This window comes from Amphiura filiformis, chromosome 11 (genome assembly GCF_039555335.1).
Source record: "Amphiura filiformis chromosome 11, Afil_fr2py, whole genome shotgun sequence".
Taxonomy (NCBI): Eukaryota; Metazoa; Echinodermata; class Ophiuroidea; order Amphilepidida; family Amphiuridae; genus Amphiura; species Amphiura filiformis.
This window is the reverse complement of record NC_092638.1, coordinates 37,032,137-37,052,730: the sequence shown is the minus strand read 5'-3', so window position 1 is coordinate 37,052,730 and position 20,594 is coordinate 37,032,137. Positions and strand designations below refer to the sequence as shown.

Below are 20,594 nucleotides of genomic sequence, written 5' to 3'. Positions count from 1 at the left end.
GAGAAGCAAATCCAGGCACCACCATCACAGAGAAGATATCTTACCCTTCCCAGAATCCTTTGCAACATGATATATCACCTCATTTCATGAAACGACACTCCTATTGCTTTGTACATGTTCCCTTTGTTTTCATTTTAAGAATAGTCTGGTTAAACATGGGTTGATAGTCAAGAAATACACATACTTTGCAGGATTTGGATGTGCTCTGTTTATTGAGGCACATTCTGTCACTATCGACCCATGTTGCAGTAGAAAGCATATCGGTACAGGAAATTGAAATGGGAGAAATGCATTGTGGGAAGTGTAAGGTATCTGCCACCATCTGTGAAAATTATACCCTTGATTGGAATCACTCTTTTGATTTATAGCTGTCATTCTGGAGGAAATACACACCAGTTGCTATTACCAAGGATTCTCCATGCTCCAGTACTAATCAGGAATCAGGGGTAGCGCTAGAACTAAACACTCCAGTGTCCGCAGGGACCCCCGAACTTGCAGAAAATGAAAAAGTAGGGGGTCCGGAGTAGAGTTTGGCAAGTCCGAGTTACACAAATGCAGCATAAATAGTATGTCTGCAATAGCGCTAGATTGCAAAACTGGGGGTCTCCAGGGACCCCTGAACTTGCAGAAAATTTAAAAACAGAGGGTCCGAACTCTATTTTGGTGGGTCCGGGACCCCAAAAAGCAACCTATATAAAGCGCTACCCCTGGTACTAATATATACTATATAGGATAAGCCACTCGTTTGCGCAAATGAAATCAGTCACACAGCCAATGTGCGATCATGCATGTGATATGACATGCGCTGTGTGGGAGTGAATTTTCTGTGGAAGAGGTGATGCATGTTTACGTCATCGTTTCAAAAAAATTAAATGGCGAAAAACAGCAAACAATTGGTTGTTTCTTTCCATTACTATCATATACTGTGAAAAACCAAGTAGCTAAGGAGTTACCTCAATATGATAGGAAAATATTATCTGCGATGACCCCATGTTGACTTTGGCTAATTAAGCTGTATTTTTGCTGGAAAGAGTACGTAAATTAGCACTCGACGTCCACAATCTTGGATAAATTTGGTTTACTGAAAATGCCCAGCAACTGTCAATCAAATACGAACTTGTCAATTTAATACGGGATAAGTCGGTTCCACTGTGGCATAAGTACGCACAACGTTGTTGTGCGAACATTCACTTTTATACAGGGTTTGAATACGAGTGTCACAGCCCTGACATATCCATGACCGTGAATAGGGTATCTAAAATTAGGAAATTATAAGAAAAAGGGTATACCTTGCACAATAAATGAGTGTTTATAGTCCTTTGCGCAAAATATAGCATGACATAAAGGTTAAATGTTCTGACATTTTCAATGTATGTTGTCCCATATGAAAGATTTTAGAGTCAAAATGAATGATTTACTTCCTTTACAAACTGAATTGTTTACTTGCTTATAAACGGGATCAAAATAATGCCAATACTAGGAAATCGCCCTGGGGGGCACTTCAACTTTGGAGGTGATGCGTATGTAGTGCTGTTAAGACCCCCTTTTTCAGCATCGCTGTCACACAAAGACCCCATATTTTTTTACAAACACATGCTCTGTCACCCGAAAAAACCCTATTTTTCCATGTGATCTGTCACCCAAAGACCCTTACAAGTTCAATTTGAACAGCAACTTTCATTTATCACTGATTTTGTTACATATTTTGAAAAAAAACAAACAAAGAAATTTGAAGCTATTTAGAACTAGAAATTTGATTTTCGAGGTTTCTGTGGCGCTGTTTCGGTTCTCACCCAAAGATTCCATTTAAACAAAAGGTTCTCACCCAATGACCCCATATTTTTTACATTTTGCTCTCACTGAATGCCAAAATCATGCTCTCACCCAATGACCCCATATTTTTTACACTTTGCTCTCACCGAATGCCTCTTAGTGCAAAAGTGCCAGCCCTACACCTATATCCATTTCAAATTGAAGTGCCCTTCCCCCAGGAAATCGTACTTGTCATACTGTTTATAGGGTGCATATTTATTAGCCCTTGCAAATTCTTGTCTAGGGTGCTTTGACTTCATGGTCATGCATGATCGGTGACATCCCGCTATCTCTAAGGTCCGCTATCTCTAAGGTTCGCTATCTCTAAGGTTCGCTATCACTAACGTGTTAAGTCTATGGAGATCAGAATCCCGCTATCTCTAATAGAGAAAAAGGTTCGCTATACCAAAAAAAAGGTCCGCTACTTCTAAGGTTCGATATCACTAATTTAGAATAAGGTTCGCTAGTTCTAAGGTTCGATATCACTAATTTTAAATAAGGTTCGCTATCACTAATTTAAAATAAGGTTCGCTATCACTAATTTTGAATAAGGTCCGCTATCACTAATTTATTATAGCTTCGCTATCTCTAAGGTTCGCCATCACTAATTGCAATAAAGGTCCGCTATACCTAAGGTTCGCTATCACTAATTTTGTTTAAGGTTCTGCTATCCCTAATTAATCAAGGTTCGCTATCTCTAAGGTTCGCCATCACTAATTTCGATTAAGGTTCGCTATACCTAAGGTTCAAGTATCACTAATCTTAAATAAGGTCCACTATCTCTAATTTTAGATAAGGTCCGCTATCTCTAATTTCAAATAAGGTCCGCTATCTCTAATTTTAAATAAGGACCGCTATAGCGAACCTCATTTGGAATTAGAGATAGCGAACCTTATGTAAAATTAGAGATAGCGAGCCTTATTTAAAATTAGAGATAGCGAATCTTATTTTAAATTAGTGATAGCGAACCTTAGAGATAGCGAACCTTAGAGATAGCGAACCTTAGAGTTAGCGGACCTTATTTAAAATTAGATATAGCGAACCTTAGGGATACCGGGATTGTTAAAATTAGAGATAGCGGACCTTATTTTAAATTAGTGATAGCGAACCTTAGAGATAGCGAACCTTCAATAAATTAGTGATAGCGGACCTTTTTTAAAATTAGAGATAGCGAACCTTATTTAAAATTAGTGATATTGAACCTTAGAAATACCGAACCTTTTTTAAAATTAGTGATATCGAACCTTAGGTATAGCGGACCTTTTTCGTAATTAGTGATAACGAACCTTAGAGATAGCGAACCTTAGAGATAGCGAACCTTAGAGATAGCGAACCGTAACCGCATGATCCGGGTGCATGATACCCCTCTGTCAATGACCAGATTGTGCAACCAAGCTTGTTAAAAATAATATTACATGTATAGCTACATGTAATTTTACCTTATGAACACTATAACTTGTCAGAGTTTGAAATAATACACCAAGCATTTGTGGTTTCACCAGATTGCCACCATTCAATTAGCTTATTAAAAAATAATAATATTAAAAGTAATTTTACCCTATAAACACTAACTCTTCAAAGTTTGAAATAATACACCGTTATATAGTTTATTGCGTTTCCCCACATTGCCACCATTCAATTAGCTTATTAAAAAATAATACATGTAACTTGACCCTTGTTTGTGTCTCGTGATGGTATCAATACCAAAGTGTGAAACATACACCAGTAATAGGCTATTTAATTTGTAATCCACACTCCTGCTGTGGAAGATTTACATGAAGTGTTTCACAGAGGGAGTGTGGATCTCAAATAGACTGACAATTTGGGTAACTTCCATTTGAAATACTCACTCCAGTTGTGGAAGATATAGCTAAAGCCACATACAGGGGGAGTATGGGTTTCAAAATAATTAACCCTGGCCAATTCTATTTGAAAAACATACTCCCTCTGTGGAAGACTTTTACAGACGTATGACAGATTTTATATATAGCTGACTTTGTTGAGTTTACATGCTAAAGTTGTACCATTGTGCATGCATTGAATTACTTTGATAAAAGTAATATTACATGTAACTTTAGGGGGATGCAATTTTCTACTGAAGATTTCACATCACCAAATAATGTCTCTAAAGGCCTTCCATCTGATCTGCAGTGTTTTTACATTTCGGAAAAGGTTGCACCTATAAATCAATTAAACCAAAACAATTGGGCAGATTTTGTGAAAAATTTGTGCCAGGTATTAAATGTAGGCTTGAATCCAAGCATCTGCCAAGATTTAAAAGACTCTGTGTTTTTATCCAGTCGCTGGTTTCTAGGTAATATAACAAGTGGCGCCATTCTTAAAATGGGATGAACAAAATTGATCATAGTTTCGCGGTCCAGTATTTCGAAAATTCAATGGTCACCAATATATTTCTTTTTATTTGTTTACTTGCTTGTTTGTTTGTCTTTCTGGAAAATATTACATTGAAAAATTGCCAGTACCCTAAAGCTGACATTAGACCAGTTGCTAGGGAAGAGGAATATAAACAATGAACCAATGGCATTTTGTGCTTGAAAAACAATTACCAATTCATCACTAGCATATGATGTTGTGTAAATGCAGCTTGCAGTAGTGGTTAGTTGACACAAACTTACCCCAGCTGGATCGTCATGGTTACCATGGATAGTGAAGACAGGGATTTGTACTTTCAGGTTAGGATCTTTATAATTTACTACTGGGAATCTGCAAATAAAAAAATAAATCATCAAAACAAGAACTGAAACCCCCAACCCCCCCCAAAATCTAATGAATCTATACCTGCTGTCACTCCATCATGAGAATGATCATCCATGAAAAACCCTGAAATGTTTGAAAAAGCATGTTAAATTAGGCTTAAATAAAGGCCAAAAACGAGCTGAAATTAAAAGTGCGGAAATTATGACCAAAACCTGCCTGAATTCAGGCTTAAACCTGAAAATTCTCATGCCTGCTCTATTCATGCCATATCCACCACAGCAACTTGAATTTGAAACAATTTTGTTTGTGATAAAAACATTCTGATATTGAACAGTTGTAATAACAGTTACCTGTGCCTCTTTTACTTGGGAATGTTTATACGTAGCTGGACACTGATGGTAAGGGTGTCATGAACACCAACAGCTCCAGTGGCATAGCGTCATAGTTGCAAAATTTAGAAAATCCCATAGGAAAATTGCCAAAAATGGCCTATTCCCCTCAATCAGACCCAGTGCCTCCAATCATGGTCGGTGCCCCCCCCCCCCATATATATGATGACCCACACATGTCATTTTGTAAAACAAAAGTCACACAATGTCAATCACTTTTCAAATGCTTGTTTTCCAGTTATTACACTATATAATCCTAGACCAAATTAAAAAGACTAGTTTGCGTCTGATCCCCCCGTCTGATGTCAGGGAAAAGATTGGTATGATTGGTTTCTGTCCTACGCAGTATGGCAATTTTGGTCTGGTTGACAGGACTTCATACGCAAACTAGTATTCAGTCTTGGATAATAACAAACAGAACACAATGTCTTGTGCAGATGATGAATTATTCAATCTAGACATGCACAAGACTTGCATGTTGCCTGAAAATTGAACAACCAACAGTCTTTCCCTGGTGGGTTCAGTCTTCACTGACGATGGGCACGCATGATGGTTCCAATTAGGGGTACTTTTCAAGAAAATCTGCGGAATTTTCTAGGACAAAATTGTTTGGAATGGTCCAAATTAGGGGTGTTTTGGAGCAAAATTGGGTGCATTTCTAGGACTTTCGTCTGCGTTTTACCACTACAGTTTTTGTTTTTTTGTATTTTTTCTGTTTGTTTTTTTAGTAGTTCCACACAAAAATTGATAGGGTATTTTTCTGAAAAAATGTCCTCATTTCCCTGTGTAATAGGGGGTAAAATTCAAAAGCATCCTTGAATAGTAAAAATAGGGGTATTTTTTTCGAAAAAAAATGTCCTTGATTCCCCTCGTGATAAGGGGGTGAAATGAAAATGCATCCTCAAAATGATAAAAATATGGGGGTATTTAGGGGCAAATTTTCCTTGATTTCGTGCAAAATAGGGGGTAAAATTGTTGCAAATGTCCTTGATTCCCCGTGAAATAGGGGGTCATTTTCAAATCCTGGAACGTTCATACATCCTACCTTTTTTTAAATACTAACTGAACCCACCGGGCAGTCTCTCCCCTGTGCAATACTACATATGGCAATACTTACGGACTAGCAGCAAAGTTGACTGCCTGATCACTAAGGAATTCAATATGTACAGGTCTCTCCCCCATGCAATACTTTCTGATTAAAGCCATGCATCCATGTAGAATCTTGCGGGATGGTTTATTCTCATGGAATAGATCACCTCCTAAGAGTACCATATCAACCTGCAAAGAAATTCATAACAATGTCAATCCTGCTTGTGTGAATTTACTTTATTTTTTATGGTGCACTTAGGGAAGTTGAATGAATTAATGGTAATTCTTAAAGGGGAAGCCCCGTCAGAGCAGTTCTTCTGGGGTTAACCAAACCTGCCTGGTTATTAAATTAATCAGTGACAAATTAAAGTTATATCTGAATTTGACACATGCTAATTGATGCAATAACATTAAAACATTAATTAGCACATGTCAAATTCAGAGATAACCTGGTCATTGATTAATTTGATAACCATGCAGGTTTGGTTCACCCCAGAAGAACTGCTCTGGCGGGGCTTCCCCTTTTTAGTCAAAATCGTTACCTCTTGTCTCTGTGCATGCTGTAGTATTTCCTCAAAGGTATTCAGTGAATCTTCACCTCTCTCAGGATCTTTCTCTTTATATCCAAGATGGCAATCTGTAGCTGAAAGTGACAATAATCATAGAACAAAATTCATTATTGTGTGACTATTGACAAAATCACAAATGGCAATTTACCAATTCTAACATAATCATCAAAATGAGCACAATGTTGTCAAATTTAAAAGCATTTTTGAATATTGAGGTGATTTCTCAATCGATGCCTAATGTTCTTTCTTCTTTAAATAAATATCCAACATTTCCAACTGTGGCACGGGTTTCTTAAGCTGGACAAAAAAATTGATGTGTTTATTATATTATACATTCACTCGACCACCAAAAAACACATATTTAGCTTCCATAACATGTGAAAACTTGTTGTATTTGCATTAAGAAAGTTCTAACCTACAAAAGTTCTAACCTGGAAGCAAAAATAAAAAGGCTACAGACACTCTTTATCTTGAATCCAGCAGTATGATATTACACAAAAAATGTTTTATAAATCACCTCTATTCTTCATCTCCCAGAGCTCTGCTGCATCCGTAGGCAAACCTACAATGTATGTGGAAACAGCTTCTTTATCTCACAGATACCTATGGAGCCAATCTTAAAAGCAGAAAAAAAAACTAATCTGCCTGTGGAGCCAAAATTATGAGCAGATAAAACAAATTGTAGATTTAATACTTCATTCCTGCCTAAACCTGTAAATAAAAACAAGTTGTTTTTAAAATTTAGTGGTCCACAGTGTGTGAACGAAAGCAATCAATGACCAACCCCCACATCTAATATTCCACCTTTTATTTTAGCTTACATAAGGAATCGATCTTGATGAACAAAAAAGCAAAACTCTTGAACTGAGGTACGTACATACCCTCAATTATAGTGTCCCGGGGGTTCACTCGCATACTAAAGTGGTACCCATCCTTGTCACAGCATCCCAAAATTCGACCCTATAAGGAGTGTTTACAGGTAGCAAATTTCACCCCTTATCGGCATAAGATATTGAAAAATGACGTAAGACAGAAACGGACCCCTACATGGCGTAATGTGTAATGACAATTTTAAAAACTAGATAAAAAATATCTAGGAGCCGTTTTTTTAAATTTTTTTGAATTTTGACCAACTTCACCAAAAATATTTAAAAAAAAAAAAAAAATCAGGCTTTTTAATGATTTTTTGAAAATTCAGCATTTTTCGACCATTTTGGTGCAAATTTCGAAGTTGGTCGAAATTCAAAAAAATGAAAAAACGGCTCCTAGATATTTTTTATCTAGTTTTTAAAAATAATTTAAAAAAATTTTGGGCCCAAGAATTTTTTTGGTAGGATGTACTGTAAAAAAGAAGTGGGCTAAAAATAGGATTTTGGGCCAAAATGAGCATTTTGGCCCAAATTTGACCTCACAGATGAACTTATCAAGTCTTTGCCATTCTAAATATGTATACTTTTATATACTTTAGACCAACAATTTAGCAGTTATGAGGCCCGAAAGTTTCCATAATTCCAGGGTTCAAACCAACCTTAATATGATGAGTACTAATAGAGAATACACTGGAACTACATTGATTCATTTTCTTAGCTTTCGTTTATTATCTGTTTGTAAACCTGAGTACAATGAGATAACAAACACTTTGCAAATAAATTACTCTTAACATCTAAAGATTACCCTTAAAAAATACCACTTTTCCTGAAGACATCGTTAATGCCAGCAGGTCAAAATTGAACCCTTTTAGATGTTTTTTGTGACAAGCTTATGTACTCAAATAGTGTTATTTCGATTCAGATGAAAATGAATTTCAATTCAATTCAGATTCAATTCTTATTTTCTAAAATCATTTTGATGCCGTTTCAATTCAATTCTTCTCTGGTTTAAATCATTTTGGTTCAATTCCAATTCAATGCATTGAAATTAACTGCTAACCAATTTCAATTCCAATTCACAGCATTTGAATTCAATTCATATTCAAATCTGAAGGGAAACCCTTCCCCCAGGTATAGTATACTATTGTTAAAGATGGTGTTTTGCATACTATACACACAACGGCTTGAAATCTGGGGGCGGGGGAACAATCAGCCAGAATTGTCCAAAAGTGGCTGAAAAGAACAAAAAATGGGTTATTTTGCCGAAAGGTGAGGGGACACCTCCCCTCCAGGATTGATGCCCATGCACACAACCATTTTGTTTGTGATTGCAACATGTGCAGCCTGGACAATAATTTTGGCCTGTTGTGGTGATAAAGGTTACTATTACCCAGCTGAGCTCTGCTGCACCATAATCAGGCTAGATGAGGGATTGGAGGGAGAACAGGCATTGTTAAAAACCTGATTAGAAAGCCAACTGCACCGCACTATAGGGCAAAATCATAATTTTGACTTACCTATAAGGATCCTGAGGGTATTTTTGGGATCACTTTCCACTTTGTCCATCTTTCCTTGCCTGTAAACACAATCAATCAACATGTCAATCAATCAATCAATCCAGGAATCAAACTAAGGGACCGTTCACAAACACTTGTTGGGGGGCTGATGCAAAAAGGGGGGCCCTGAAAATTTTTGACCCTCCTAAGGGGGGGCCCTGAAAAAATTACCACAAATTTTCCTGGAAAAATTAAGTTAATATGCTTTTTTTATGGAGTTGACCCATAATTTTCATGTTAAAAAGGGGGGCCCTGATATTTTTGAGGTCTGTAAAGGGGGGGCCCCAAAAATGTTTGTGATGACAATTTTTTTGCATCAGGCCCCCCCTTACAAGTGTTTGTGAATGGTCCCTAAGGCAAATAAAACCTGTTCTACAGGCTTGACTGACCCAGGGACTTTTTTAATTTGCTGTATACATGTGTTCCCAAAAAACATTTGTTTACGTTTTGTATTTTTGGGCAACTATAGAAATCACACATTTTTTCGGATTTTGAAGAGGAAGGTGTTTTTTTTGCCAGACCCAATTAGTTATTTACGAAATACCTTCAAAATGCTTCTTCTCGCACAAATTACGTTGTACAGAGTTGGGACTTGCACACATTTGCATTGACCTTAAAGGGGGTAACCCTATTGGTTTTGGATATGGATTGTCTTTAAAATTACATAATAATATCAAATATCTCCCCTTTATGCTGCTTTGTGAAAAAAGCGAGCATTTTCAGCGTAAATGTGAATAAATAGCCAAATTTGCAATCCAATACCTTGTATACGTGAATTGCATTCTGGGTAGGCATGCAACAACAACAATTCCCGTTCGTATGACGAATGCTGACATGCTGCAATGCCCGGCCCGTATTGAACGGAAAATTTTTGTTTTTTTTTTTTGTTTTTTTTTTTAATGTAATAAAATATATTTTTCCTTTCAATATGTACATTTCAAATGAATATAAAAAAGTTTGGGTTAAAAATGGAGAGGAAAAACCTTCCGATACCGGGTTTTGAACCGGTACCTCTCGGTAAAAGAACGGCGCGCTAGCCAATTGAGCTATTTCACCAACTGAAATATTCAAGGAATTGTTTTAATTATATACGGCGGACCGTCTCCTCAGCACTTAGCGTAGTCTCCTACACAGCCAGTTTGCGTCGGTCTGACACTCGTCGATCCTCGTGATAGCATAGCCACATACAGTCTGGCCGCGAGACTACACTTAGCGTAGTTCGCTTTTTCTCTTCCCATGATCCGAAGAAATTTTTATTGTTTACAAACTGGTAACCTGTAAAACCGCTGTGATTCATGATTTCTCCGAAACACATCGACTTGGAGCGCCAAATTTCAGGATAGTAATGAGAAAAATAGTATCTATTATGTGATACCAAAACCTCATCAACAATGAAAAAAATCGGGGATGATGCTGTCGATCGGGTTACGGACCTTTAATAGCTGGTGCACAAAATTTAAACTCACATTGGGGGTCAAAGGTCATTTTGGGGCACTTCTGGTCATTCACCAAATTAACCATCAAAATGCCAACTTTTGCACATATTTAACTATAGCCTAGTACCAGGGTTATAGCTAGGCAAATTTTAGTGCTGGGTAAAATTTATATGAAATGGTAAAAAAATTGAAATTTTGATAAGAATTGCTCATTTTTATACTGATTGTTCATTGATTTTGAAACATTTGAGACTTGAGTGCCGGGTATTTGGGCTCAAAATTAACTTGAGTGCTGGGTGGAAATTAAGAGTTAGCTACAACCCTGCCTAGTACATAGTTGCGATATGCATACGCATTGACCTTGCTGATGCACAAAAGTTAATATATTCCAATTAGGGGGGTCAAAGGTTATTTCGGGCAGTCAAAATTAATAGGTAAATTTTCACGGGAAAATTTTCTGGACACGTGACACCCATGGGCATAGACATATTAGCATTATGGAATGTGACCCGAGCACAGTGGTGGTCTACCAATGTATTTGAATAGGAAGAATTCCTCATTTGATGCAAAATAAGTTACTTGTCGCAAGTTAATAATGTTATGGTAAGAGTTTCCGTAGATAGATATTTTTTTAATTATGTTTTGATGATATTGTGAAGAAATTAAGCTTACATAACATTCAATAATTGTAATGCATAAATTTCTATCGAAATTGTGCCAAAAATACTATTCCAATTCAAAATTACTAAGACTTAAATAGCGAGGTCACCGCCAGGGGTCAGAGATCAGGCTCGAGGTTACACTCACATTGATACGCATTGGTCACATGTCCAGAAGATTTTCCCGTGAAAATTTACCTATTAATTTTGACTGTCGGGGGTTATTTCCTCTTTTTTACAGCTAGGCAACGCAGCGAGCAGAATCTTTGATAAATATCCAGTTACTATACCACACAGAATAAAGCAATTCTATCGTGGTAGCTGGTAGGCATCGATCGGTGGGATATATGCCCCAATATTTTCATGGGGGATGGTCCATACAATCTCGGCAATTTCCACTTTATGCAGCAATCATGATTTTTTACAAAATGGCCCAGTGTTGCCCCTCAGTGGCGTAACCAGTGGGGGGCCAGGAGGTAAGCTCCCCCGACACAAAAAAACTGGAAGAGCAAAAATAGGGAAGAGGAAAACGGGGAAGGAGAAAAAAAGAGGGAGCAAAAAAGGGGGACGAAGAGAAAGGGAAGGGGGAAGAATAAAAGGAAAAGGAAAGAAGAGGAAAGGGGAAGGAAGAAGAGAAAAGGAAAGTAAAAGAGGGAAGAAGAGAAATACTACTTTAGAAATATGTACTCTGAAACACTGATATGTCAAAAACCAGGAGCTGGACCCCACCCAGTGGCGTAACCAGGGCCGGATTTAAAAAATCCTCCCAAAATTGCCCTGTGCAGTGTGCATCTTCCATTTTAGCCGAAAAAACACCATTTTTGGGCCAAAATAATGTACAAAAATTGCGCGCTTTGCGTGTACTGGCCTATTATATACCATAGCAAAATCCAGCTTCAATTTGGGCTAAAATAGTCTAAAAATTTTCACGCGCAAATGTCCTAGTAAAATCTAAAAACTGCCACTTGAGTGCACCTTCCTCACGGTGCGTTTGGAGGCTGTGCAAACGTAGCCTATCACAGAAAACATGCCGATCCAGATGCATGATGATAGCGGAGATCAATGAATTCTGGAAGTCTAGCTGGGGATCGAATTAACGGTTAGAAAAATGGCTAGGCATGCGAGCGGCAATCGATGAATTAAGGGGGTCTATGGAACGGTTAGTGGCACTAAAAATGGGGGTCCTTGCAGCGGACAATAGTGCACATACCCGTATTATGGACATGCAAGTTGTCAATATTAATATTTTACTAGATTACTTCTGCTTTGTAGGCCTAATTGTCCAATAGTGCACATATACCCGTATTATGGACATGCAAGTTGTCAATATTAATATTTTACTAGATTACTTCTGCTTTGTAGGCCTAATTGGCAGGCCCATTATAGCCAGGGGTGCATTCTCCCCCCCCCCCCCAAATTTGCAAAAGTATACAAAAAGTCCCAAAATTTAAGAATTTGCGAGCATAGCGAGCCAAACAAATTGTGTTTTTAAGCTTTTTTGGTCAAAAAAGGTCAACATTTGGGGAAGAAAGTCTACTTTTCACAAAAAGGAAAAAATCCACTTGTTCAAAATCAGCACCCTCCACAGCCATACAATATGCATGATATGTACAGCATGTAAGATAGTAAAATGTATTGTAAACCTGTATTTTAGCTAGGGTATCTCGAGCAATACCACACTGTGCAGGACGGTGCAGACTTTGAACTGTAGGCCTATGTCAGGCTTCACTACGATGACGAATATATTACACAAGCTCATCGCGAAATGCATGCATGATAAGACTTTATATCACCTTTACCATTTCTCTGCATACAAATTTATGCAGTTGTACATAAATAACACTTACATTTTTTTCGTTAAAACAGTTTCATCATTAGTTTCATCATGGTCATATACATGTAGACTGATCATGCAATACTTCCCGCTGAATTTGCTATTTCCGATTTACTACAAACAGCTCGTAGCTCTTCAATCAGTTTTACAGGGCGCACATCATTAAAAATCCAATAGTGCACATATACCCGTATTATGGACATGCAAGTTGTCAATATTAATATTTTACTAGATTACTTCTGCTTTGTAGGCCTAATTGGCAGGCCCATTATAGCCAGGGGGTGCATTCTCCCCCCCCCCCCCCCAAATTTGCAAAAGTATACAAAAAGTCCCAAAATTTAAGAATTTGCGAGCATAGCGAGCCAAACAAATTGTGTTTTTAAGCTTTTTTGGTCAAAAAAGGTCAACATTTGGGGAAGAAAGTCTACTTTTCACAAAAAGGAAAAAATCCACTTGTTCAAAATCAGCACCCTCCACAAAAAATCCTGGCACCGCCTCCATAAAGTATCACGCCAATGCATAATACTAATACATAATTAATCCCGGAGTCACTTGCTCCAAAGATACTGCTTGCAAAGAAGGTTAAGGGGCTGTGCAATAATTATGAGCCCCCCCAAAAAAACCGGTTCGCCAAAAAATCGCCCCCCCCCACCCGCCCGCCAAAAATTGCCCCCCCCCTCTTGGCCCGCCAAAAAATCTTTGCCCCCTCCCTTGCACATGCCAAATTTTTGGGATCCCAATTTGCAAACCTTAAATGTGACCATCCAGCACAACTGAGCCCTGAAGTCGCCAATCATCATTTTTGAGATATTCAACCAAAATATTCTGCTTGAAATTAGCTTTAAAATGATGTATATCATGTTTATGTCTAAAGTAGTGAAAAATCAATAAAACAGTTAATAAATCCTTTGTTTCCTATTGTTTATTGTTAAGTTCAATGGAGCATATCTCAATAGTGGCACTGGAGACATCCGGGCTCAGTTGTGGTGGATGGTCACAAATGGTCTATGCGAGCACAGCGAGCAGGAAAATGTGCATATTTAAGCGTTTCCGTACAGTTTTCCCTACGCCTTTTTTTTCGCTTGTGCCCCCCCCTTGGCTTGCCAAAAATTGCTTGCCCCCCCTTCTGCTCGCCAAAAATTTCTTCCCCCCCCCCCAGGCTCATAATTATTGCACACTGCACAGCCCCTAACAACTAACAAAATTTGGGGAAGAAAGTCCACTTTTCCCAAAATTGCCCCCCGGAAAAAAGTCCACTTGTTCAAAATCAGCACCCTCCACAAAAAATCCTGGCTACGGGCCTGCTAATTGGCACCGCCTCCGTAAAGTATCACGCCAGTGCATAATACTAATGCATTAATCCTGGAGTCACTTGCTCCAAAGATACTGCTTGCAAAGTGCAATAATTATGAGCCCCAAGACAGCTCGCCAAAATAATTGCCCCCCCTCTCAGCCCACCAAAATTGCTTGCCCCTCCCTCTTGGCCCGCCAAAAAATCTTTGCCCCCTCCCTTGCACATGTCAAATTTTTGGGATCCCAATTTGCAAACCTTAAATATGGTCTATAGACCCTATACATGTTACGAGCACAGCGAGCAGGAAAATGTGCATATTTAAGCGCTTCCTTACAGTTTTCCTTTAAGCCTTTTTAGAGCGTTTTATTTAAAAGGCGCCCCAAGAATGTGTGCCAAAAATCGCTTGTGCCCCCCTCTCGGCTTACCAAAAATTGCTTGCCCCAATTTTACCCTCCCCCTGGCTCATAATTATTGCACAGCCCCTAACAACTTGAGTGCATACCTAGCACTACTTTCGGGCTCTGTTGCTTTTATATATATACTATCCAGAGAGGTTGCGCTAACGTGCTTTGGTTGAACGCCTAGCGTTATGCGCTCCCGTATGCGCTCGCTAAGTCCGTGAGGGCCACAGACTGCGGCTACATCCCCCCATGACGTCAAGAAATCTACGCCACTGCTCGGGCGCCACTGGTGGTAACTCTCTAGTTCAAACTGTTTTCTACTGTACAGTTTAACTGCACCACATGCCACAGCCATACAATATGCATGATATGTACAGCATGTAAGATAGTAAAATGTATTGTAAACCTGTATTTTAGCTAGGGTATCTCGAGCAATACCACACTGTGCTAGACTGCCTAACTGGCCTGTATCTCGTTTCGGCCAAAGAACGTCTGTAATACATACCTGTTTTTAATGACTTTGCAACAATGTTTCTATTGTCAGCAATAACAGCTTGCATTCACACTTTTGAGTTTATATGGTGAATTTTCGTACACATCATAAATAAGTGAAATCAGAATATCCTGAAAGGAATTTAGGTAACGAATTCAACGACACTGACCTCGCAACAGCTAATGTTTTCATGTAAACATGGCGTCATTAGACATTTTTAGCCTACGTTTCGTATCCTACTATCGGATCGTTGAAACAACGAAACCTCAATCCCCGGCCTCATTCACGAATTCACTCACCTTCCTACACCACCAGTTGAAATAAAACTCGAAACATCCCGTGTTATTCCTCAAAACTACATGCACCTTCATTAAAAAAATTGAAATCCTAGTAGAAATCCGTTATCGAAAATTGTTTGATATAAAACGTCACCAAAAGTAATTTTTCTGAAGAGTAGATACCGCGTGTCAAAATGGCGGCCGCAGTCGCATCCCCGCAGCTTTGTACGTGTACCCAGGTCACGGTATGTCTACGTGACGAACAGTCAAGGTCAGAGAACAGCGCAACCTGTCTGCTGTAATATAATGGCTCCGCCCAATGAACGGCGCTGTCAATCATCCTTATTGCCTTTGTCGAACAGACTTTTACGCAGGTAAGAGCTCACGCTGTCCTCACTTTTAGGATCGACGAGCGTCAGGCCGACACAATCTGGTTGTGTAGGAGACTATCATCGTGATGCCCACGTTGGAACCATTGGATTACGGAAGAAATATTCATACCAGGACTGAAGCAAATGTGGCCATTTCTATGTTTGTACCGGGCAAGTACCGGACATTTTTCAACACGGAGCTAGCGGAAAATACTGCAAATTCGTCCAAGGTAAGCAAAGGGTTGGGGATCGCATTTTTAACTTTGACTAAACTGTTTCGGAGTTAAGGCACGCTAAAAGTAGACCATTTCGGGGGCTGTATTTGGTGTACATGTGACGTTTTGAAAAGAGTAAAAAACGACCACTTATTCGCTATTGCTGAAGTATACCCGCCGAATCATGTACCAATACACAAGGTATTGGTACATGAGATCAGGTATAACACTGTGCAGGACGGTGCAGACTTTGAACTGTAGGCCTATGTCAGGCTTCACTACGATGACGAATATATTACACAAGCTCATCGCGAAATGCATGCATGATAAGACTTTATATCACCTTTACCATTTCTCTGCATACAAATTTATGCAGTTGTACATAAATAACACTTACATTTTTGTCGTTAAAACAGTTTCATCATTAGTTTCATCATGGTCATATACATGTAGACTGATCATGCAAATACTTCCCGCTGAATTTGCTATTTCCGATTTACTACAAACAGCTCGTAGCTCTTCAATCAGTTTTACAGGGCGCACATCATTAAAAATCCTTGTTCTTGAGCAGCTAAAAAAAAAAAAATCGATTTTCATTATCTAAATCAATATAGGCCTATTGTAGATAGATTGGCACAACAGAATGAAAGGTCTTTGCAAAAGCCTGTATAAATATTTAAACACCGAATGTCTGATGCCTAGATACCAAATGTCTGATACAAAAATAATGTCTAGGCCTACATTCCTAACAACTGAATACCAAATGTTCAATAAATGTTTGATTCGTAAACACCAAATGTCAAATTCCTAAACACTGAATGACAAATTATACCACCGGGGATTATACCTAAGCGCCAAATGTTCAATAAACATTTACACCAAATGTCAAATTCCTAAACACTCAATGTCAAATACCTAAACACCAAATGTTCAATAGAGTTTAATTATTCCTAAACACCAAATGTCAATTACCTAACGGCCGCGACACTCCGGCACTTGTTGGAAGACATGAAGTACAGCAGACAGTTACATGTACAATGTGATTTTCTCATTTATAATTAGGATTACGTCATTGCCAGAATGCCAGAGCTTGTTTCATTTGTTCATTAGAATGATTGACAGCGGTGGGCGGACTTATACTCTAAAAATGTGATTCTCTAATAAATTATAGGTCACTAGGTCAATTCGGACCGTCTCTTCCTCAGATCTCTATGTAGGACTCTATGGTATCTTCTCATTACACGTTCGTAGTAAGACTTGGCCGGCGACGACGCTTGCGAATTGCATGTCTTCAACTGCTGTATAGCATGGTATAGGCAGTTTGTACAGAGTGTCGCTTCTCTATCTCTTTTTCTCGGCCTAAACACCAACCATCTTATCATTAAACACTTTCTGTGTTCAGTTCAGCATAGATCTACACATGTTTACAAATCGTGTTTAGATCCTAGACACAGTTTTTGCTGTACATTTTGCAGCGTAGGGCTACTTGGAGTGGTGGCTGTGTATTGCAAACATAATAAGATATGTGGGCACTAGAATCAGAAAATTTGATACCAAGAAGCTACAGTGAATTTGATACCCCTTGTGAGAGTTCCAAGACAAGTGCTAGTCTCCGGTTGTTTTTTTTCGGATCGAGCTTGGGTACCCCGAATTAAAGTAGGCCTATATACCCCGGGGTAAATTCGTACTAACCTCAACTTTGATTGCTCCGAGATTATCGAGATATTATAATTGAAGTCAACTTTAGTTGCGTATTAATTTTGTAAAGAACGTATTTAGTAAATAGATAATAGAAAGAAAGAAAGGAAGGAACCAGTGGCGTAACTAGGGTTGGTAGCGCCCGGGGCAAGAAACAAAATTGGCGCCCCCTCCCCAATTCTTGAAACAATTGCGCGCGGAGCGCGCGTAAAATTTTGGACAAATAAGGCCTACAATTAATTAATTTTGGTTACTAGAAGTTGAATATCGGTCTTAAAATGTTCTTTTAAAACAATTGCGCGCGGAGCGCGAAATTTTGGACAAATAAGGCCTACCACTAACTAATATCGGTCTTAAAATGTTCTTTTAATTGATTTTGCGCTGAAATGCGCGCGAAGCGCTCGAAAATTTTGACTTTTATTGCTTGGAGGGGCGCAGAATTGGTCAATTTGGCGCCCCCTAAGGGTAGCGCCCGGGGCATGTTGCCCCCCCCCCCCTAGTTACGCCACTGGAAGGAACAAAGAAGGAGGAATAAAGAAAAAAATACAAGAGAATACACAGATCCTGAGTCAATGCCCATTTTGCCTGGTAGTCAGTGGCGTAGCCGGGGGCATGTGCCCCCCTTGTGAACAGTCTTGCCCCCCCTCTTGCCCCCCCTGTGGGATGGTGGCCGCCCCGACATTTAAGACTTTTTTGTGTTTCAAATTGACATTATAAAATTATTTTGCCATTTTAACCTATAAAGTGCCAATTCGCGCGAATGTATTCCCTTTTTGCACCATATTTCACCAGTGTAGCTTCAATATGCCAAAATTTTGTATCGCATTTGTAACATTAACTGATTTTGTCGCCCAAAAGGTGCCCCCCTCCTTAAAATTGGTCTTGCCCCCTTTGCCCCCCCTAAAAAAAGTACTGGCTACGCCACTGCTGATAGTCCATAGGCCTACCCAGATACCTGAGATTAAAATCCAGACTGAAGGAGTCGAGAAACTCAGCTTGAACCCCCACTTGCCCAGTTCTCCACAGAAGAACTGATAATACACCTGTCACTTTGATGACAGACAGAACAGGATATGGATAAATATTAACCTTGACTAATTCCGAATTACGGCCGAATTTAACCCAAATTGTCTTAGTTTTTACAAATTTTTCCAAAATGTTGGGAACATTTTGACAATTTTGGCTAGATTAAGGGGGTACTACATCCCTCGATAAATTTGTGTATATTTTGCATTTTTCTCAAAAACTAATAACACAGTGGTAACAAAAGTTATGTATATTATAGGGCAAGGAATCCAATTACTACATACACTGGAATTTCAGTGACCCAAGACACGCGGTTCGTTATTTATGATAAGAAATAAGGTACCACTAGGATGTACCTCATTTCCTATCATATAATACTGAACGCTTGTCTTGAGTCACTGAAATTTCAGTGTAGTAATTGGATTCCTTGCCCCAATAATATACATAACTTTGTTACCAGTGTGTTATTTTGTTGTTGAGAAAAATGCAAAAATAGTCACAAATTTACCACAGGGGTGTAGTACCCCCTTAAGGAAAAATTGGGCTCAGTATTTTTCGAAAAAATTGAGAAAATTTTGAAAAAAGGACCCATTCATATACCAAAATAGGCTTTGAAAATGGGGTCATTGATATACCAAAAGGCTGAAAATGCTACCCATATTTGCGACACGTCCCCGTATGGTCATTTGTACTGAGTACCCCCCCGACCAGCACGGATGCAAGTTATTGGAGCACATAGTGGACAGCTAGCCAGAGCCAGGTGACAAGACACTTGACCAACAGGGGCGTAACCAGACCGGACCTTCCGGGGGGGCAAGATTGAAAAATTTCCCAATTCTTGACCAAAAGTCGCGAGCGGCTTGCCGCGAAGCGTTAAACGGGTGGGGTCGAGGGGCCCGCCTTAGGGGCCCTGGTGGGGTCCAGGGGCAAATCTTCGGCGGTAGTCAAGGGTGCGGAGCCCCTGAAGCTCCTGGTTTTTGGCATATTAGAAGCTAAAAATCAGTGTTTCAGAGTACAAATTTCAAATTCCCTCTTTCTTTCTCTTCTCCTTCCCTTTTCTCTTCTCCTTCCCTTTTTCCCCTCTTTTTCTTTTCTTCTTTCCCTTTCTCTTCTTCCTCTTTTTCTCTTCTCCTTCCCCTTTTTCTTCCCTCTTTTTCTCTCCTTCACCCCTTTTCCCTTCCCAATGTTTTGCTCTTCTTCCCAGTTTTTTTGTGTCCGGGGGGCAGCTTGCCCCCCGGCCACCCCACTGGTTACGCCACTGTTGACCAAGTTGACATCTCGGACAATCAACATGCTTTTCGTAAACCGAGATCCTGAGTGTGAACTCATCCTCACTTCTCATGATTTGCTACACAACCTGCAGTAAACTTACCACTGACTTGGGAGTGCTTGGTTTTTCAAAAGCCTTTGACATGATCATTCCACACAACCGATTTCTTCTCAAGAGCTCTCAAGATCAGAAAACCAAAGATGTGATAGCACGGTCCTTTTTAATCAATCGTTTGCAGCGCGTGGTGGTGAATGGAAACTCACGACTGGAAACCAAGGAGCTCCTCAGAGGAGTGGGGACTGTGTTGGGTCCTCATCTCTTCCTAATGTTCATGAAACATTTGTAGTACCACTCGCTCATTTGCTGATGACTGCCTCGTCTACAATTACAACAACAAGAAGTCAACTCATGAGCACCAGCTACAAGCAGATTTAAACAAAATGGTTGAGTGAGCCCAAACATAAGGCATGAGATTTGACCCATCTAAGTGTAAAATCATGAGGATCATCCGTAAGAGGAACCCTGATCCTGCCAACTACTCCATGGTGGGAGTTGACATGGAGGCGACAAATAACACCCAGTACCTATAGGTGTTCACCTCCAACCTCCGAGCATGC

At 39.3% G+C, this 20,594-nt stretch overlaps 1 protein-coding gene across 3 annotated transcripts in view; it reads right to left on the bottom strand.

Annotated features, from left to right (window-relative positions):
- The window catches only part of LOC140164807 (double-strand break repair protein MRE11-like), a 57,358-nt gene extending 40,920 nt beyond the window's left edge, over positions 1–16,438 (bottom strand). The window contains exons 1-6 of one of the 3 annotated variants that reach the window (XM_072188180.1): positions 16,381–16,415; positions 8,964–9,022; positions 7,095–7,193; positions 6,551–6,651; positions 6,037–6,197; positions 4,449–4,536 (exon numbers count right to left, since the gene is read on the bottom strand). In XM_072188180.1, coding sequence (XP_072044281.1) covers positions 4,449–4,536; positions 6,037–6,197; positions 6,551–6,651; positions 7,095–7,107 — 363 coding nt within the window. In that variant the 5' untranslated portion in view covers positions 7,108–7,193; positions 8,964–9,022; positions 16,381–16,415. Of the gene's footprint in view, positions 1–4,448; positions 4,537–6,036; positions 6,198–6,550; positions 6,652–7,094; positions 7,194–8,963; positions 9,023–12,944; positions 13,026–16,380 lie in introns of those variants that run through there. The other 2 variants (XM_072188179.1, XM_072188178.1) reach the window with 2 other exon arrangements.
- Between the last annotated feature and the right edge of the window lie 4,156 nt (positions 16,439–20,594).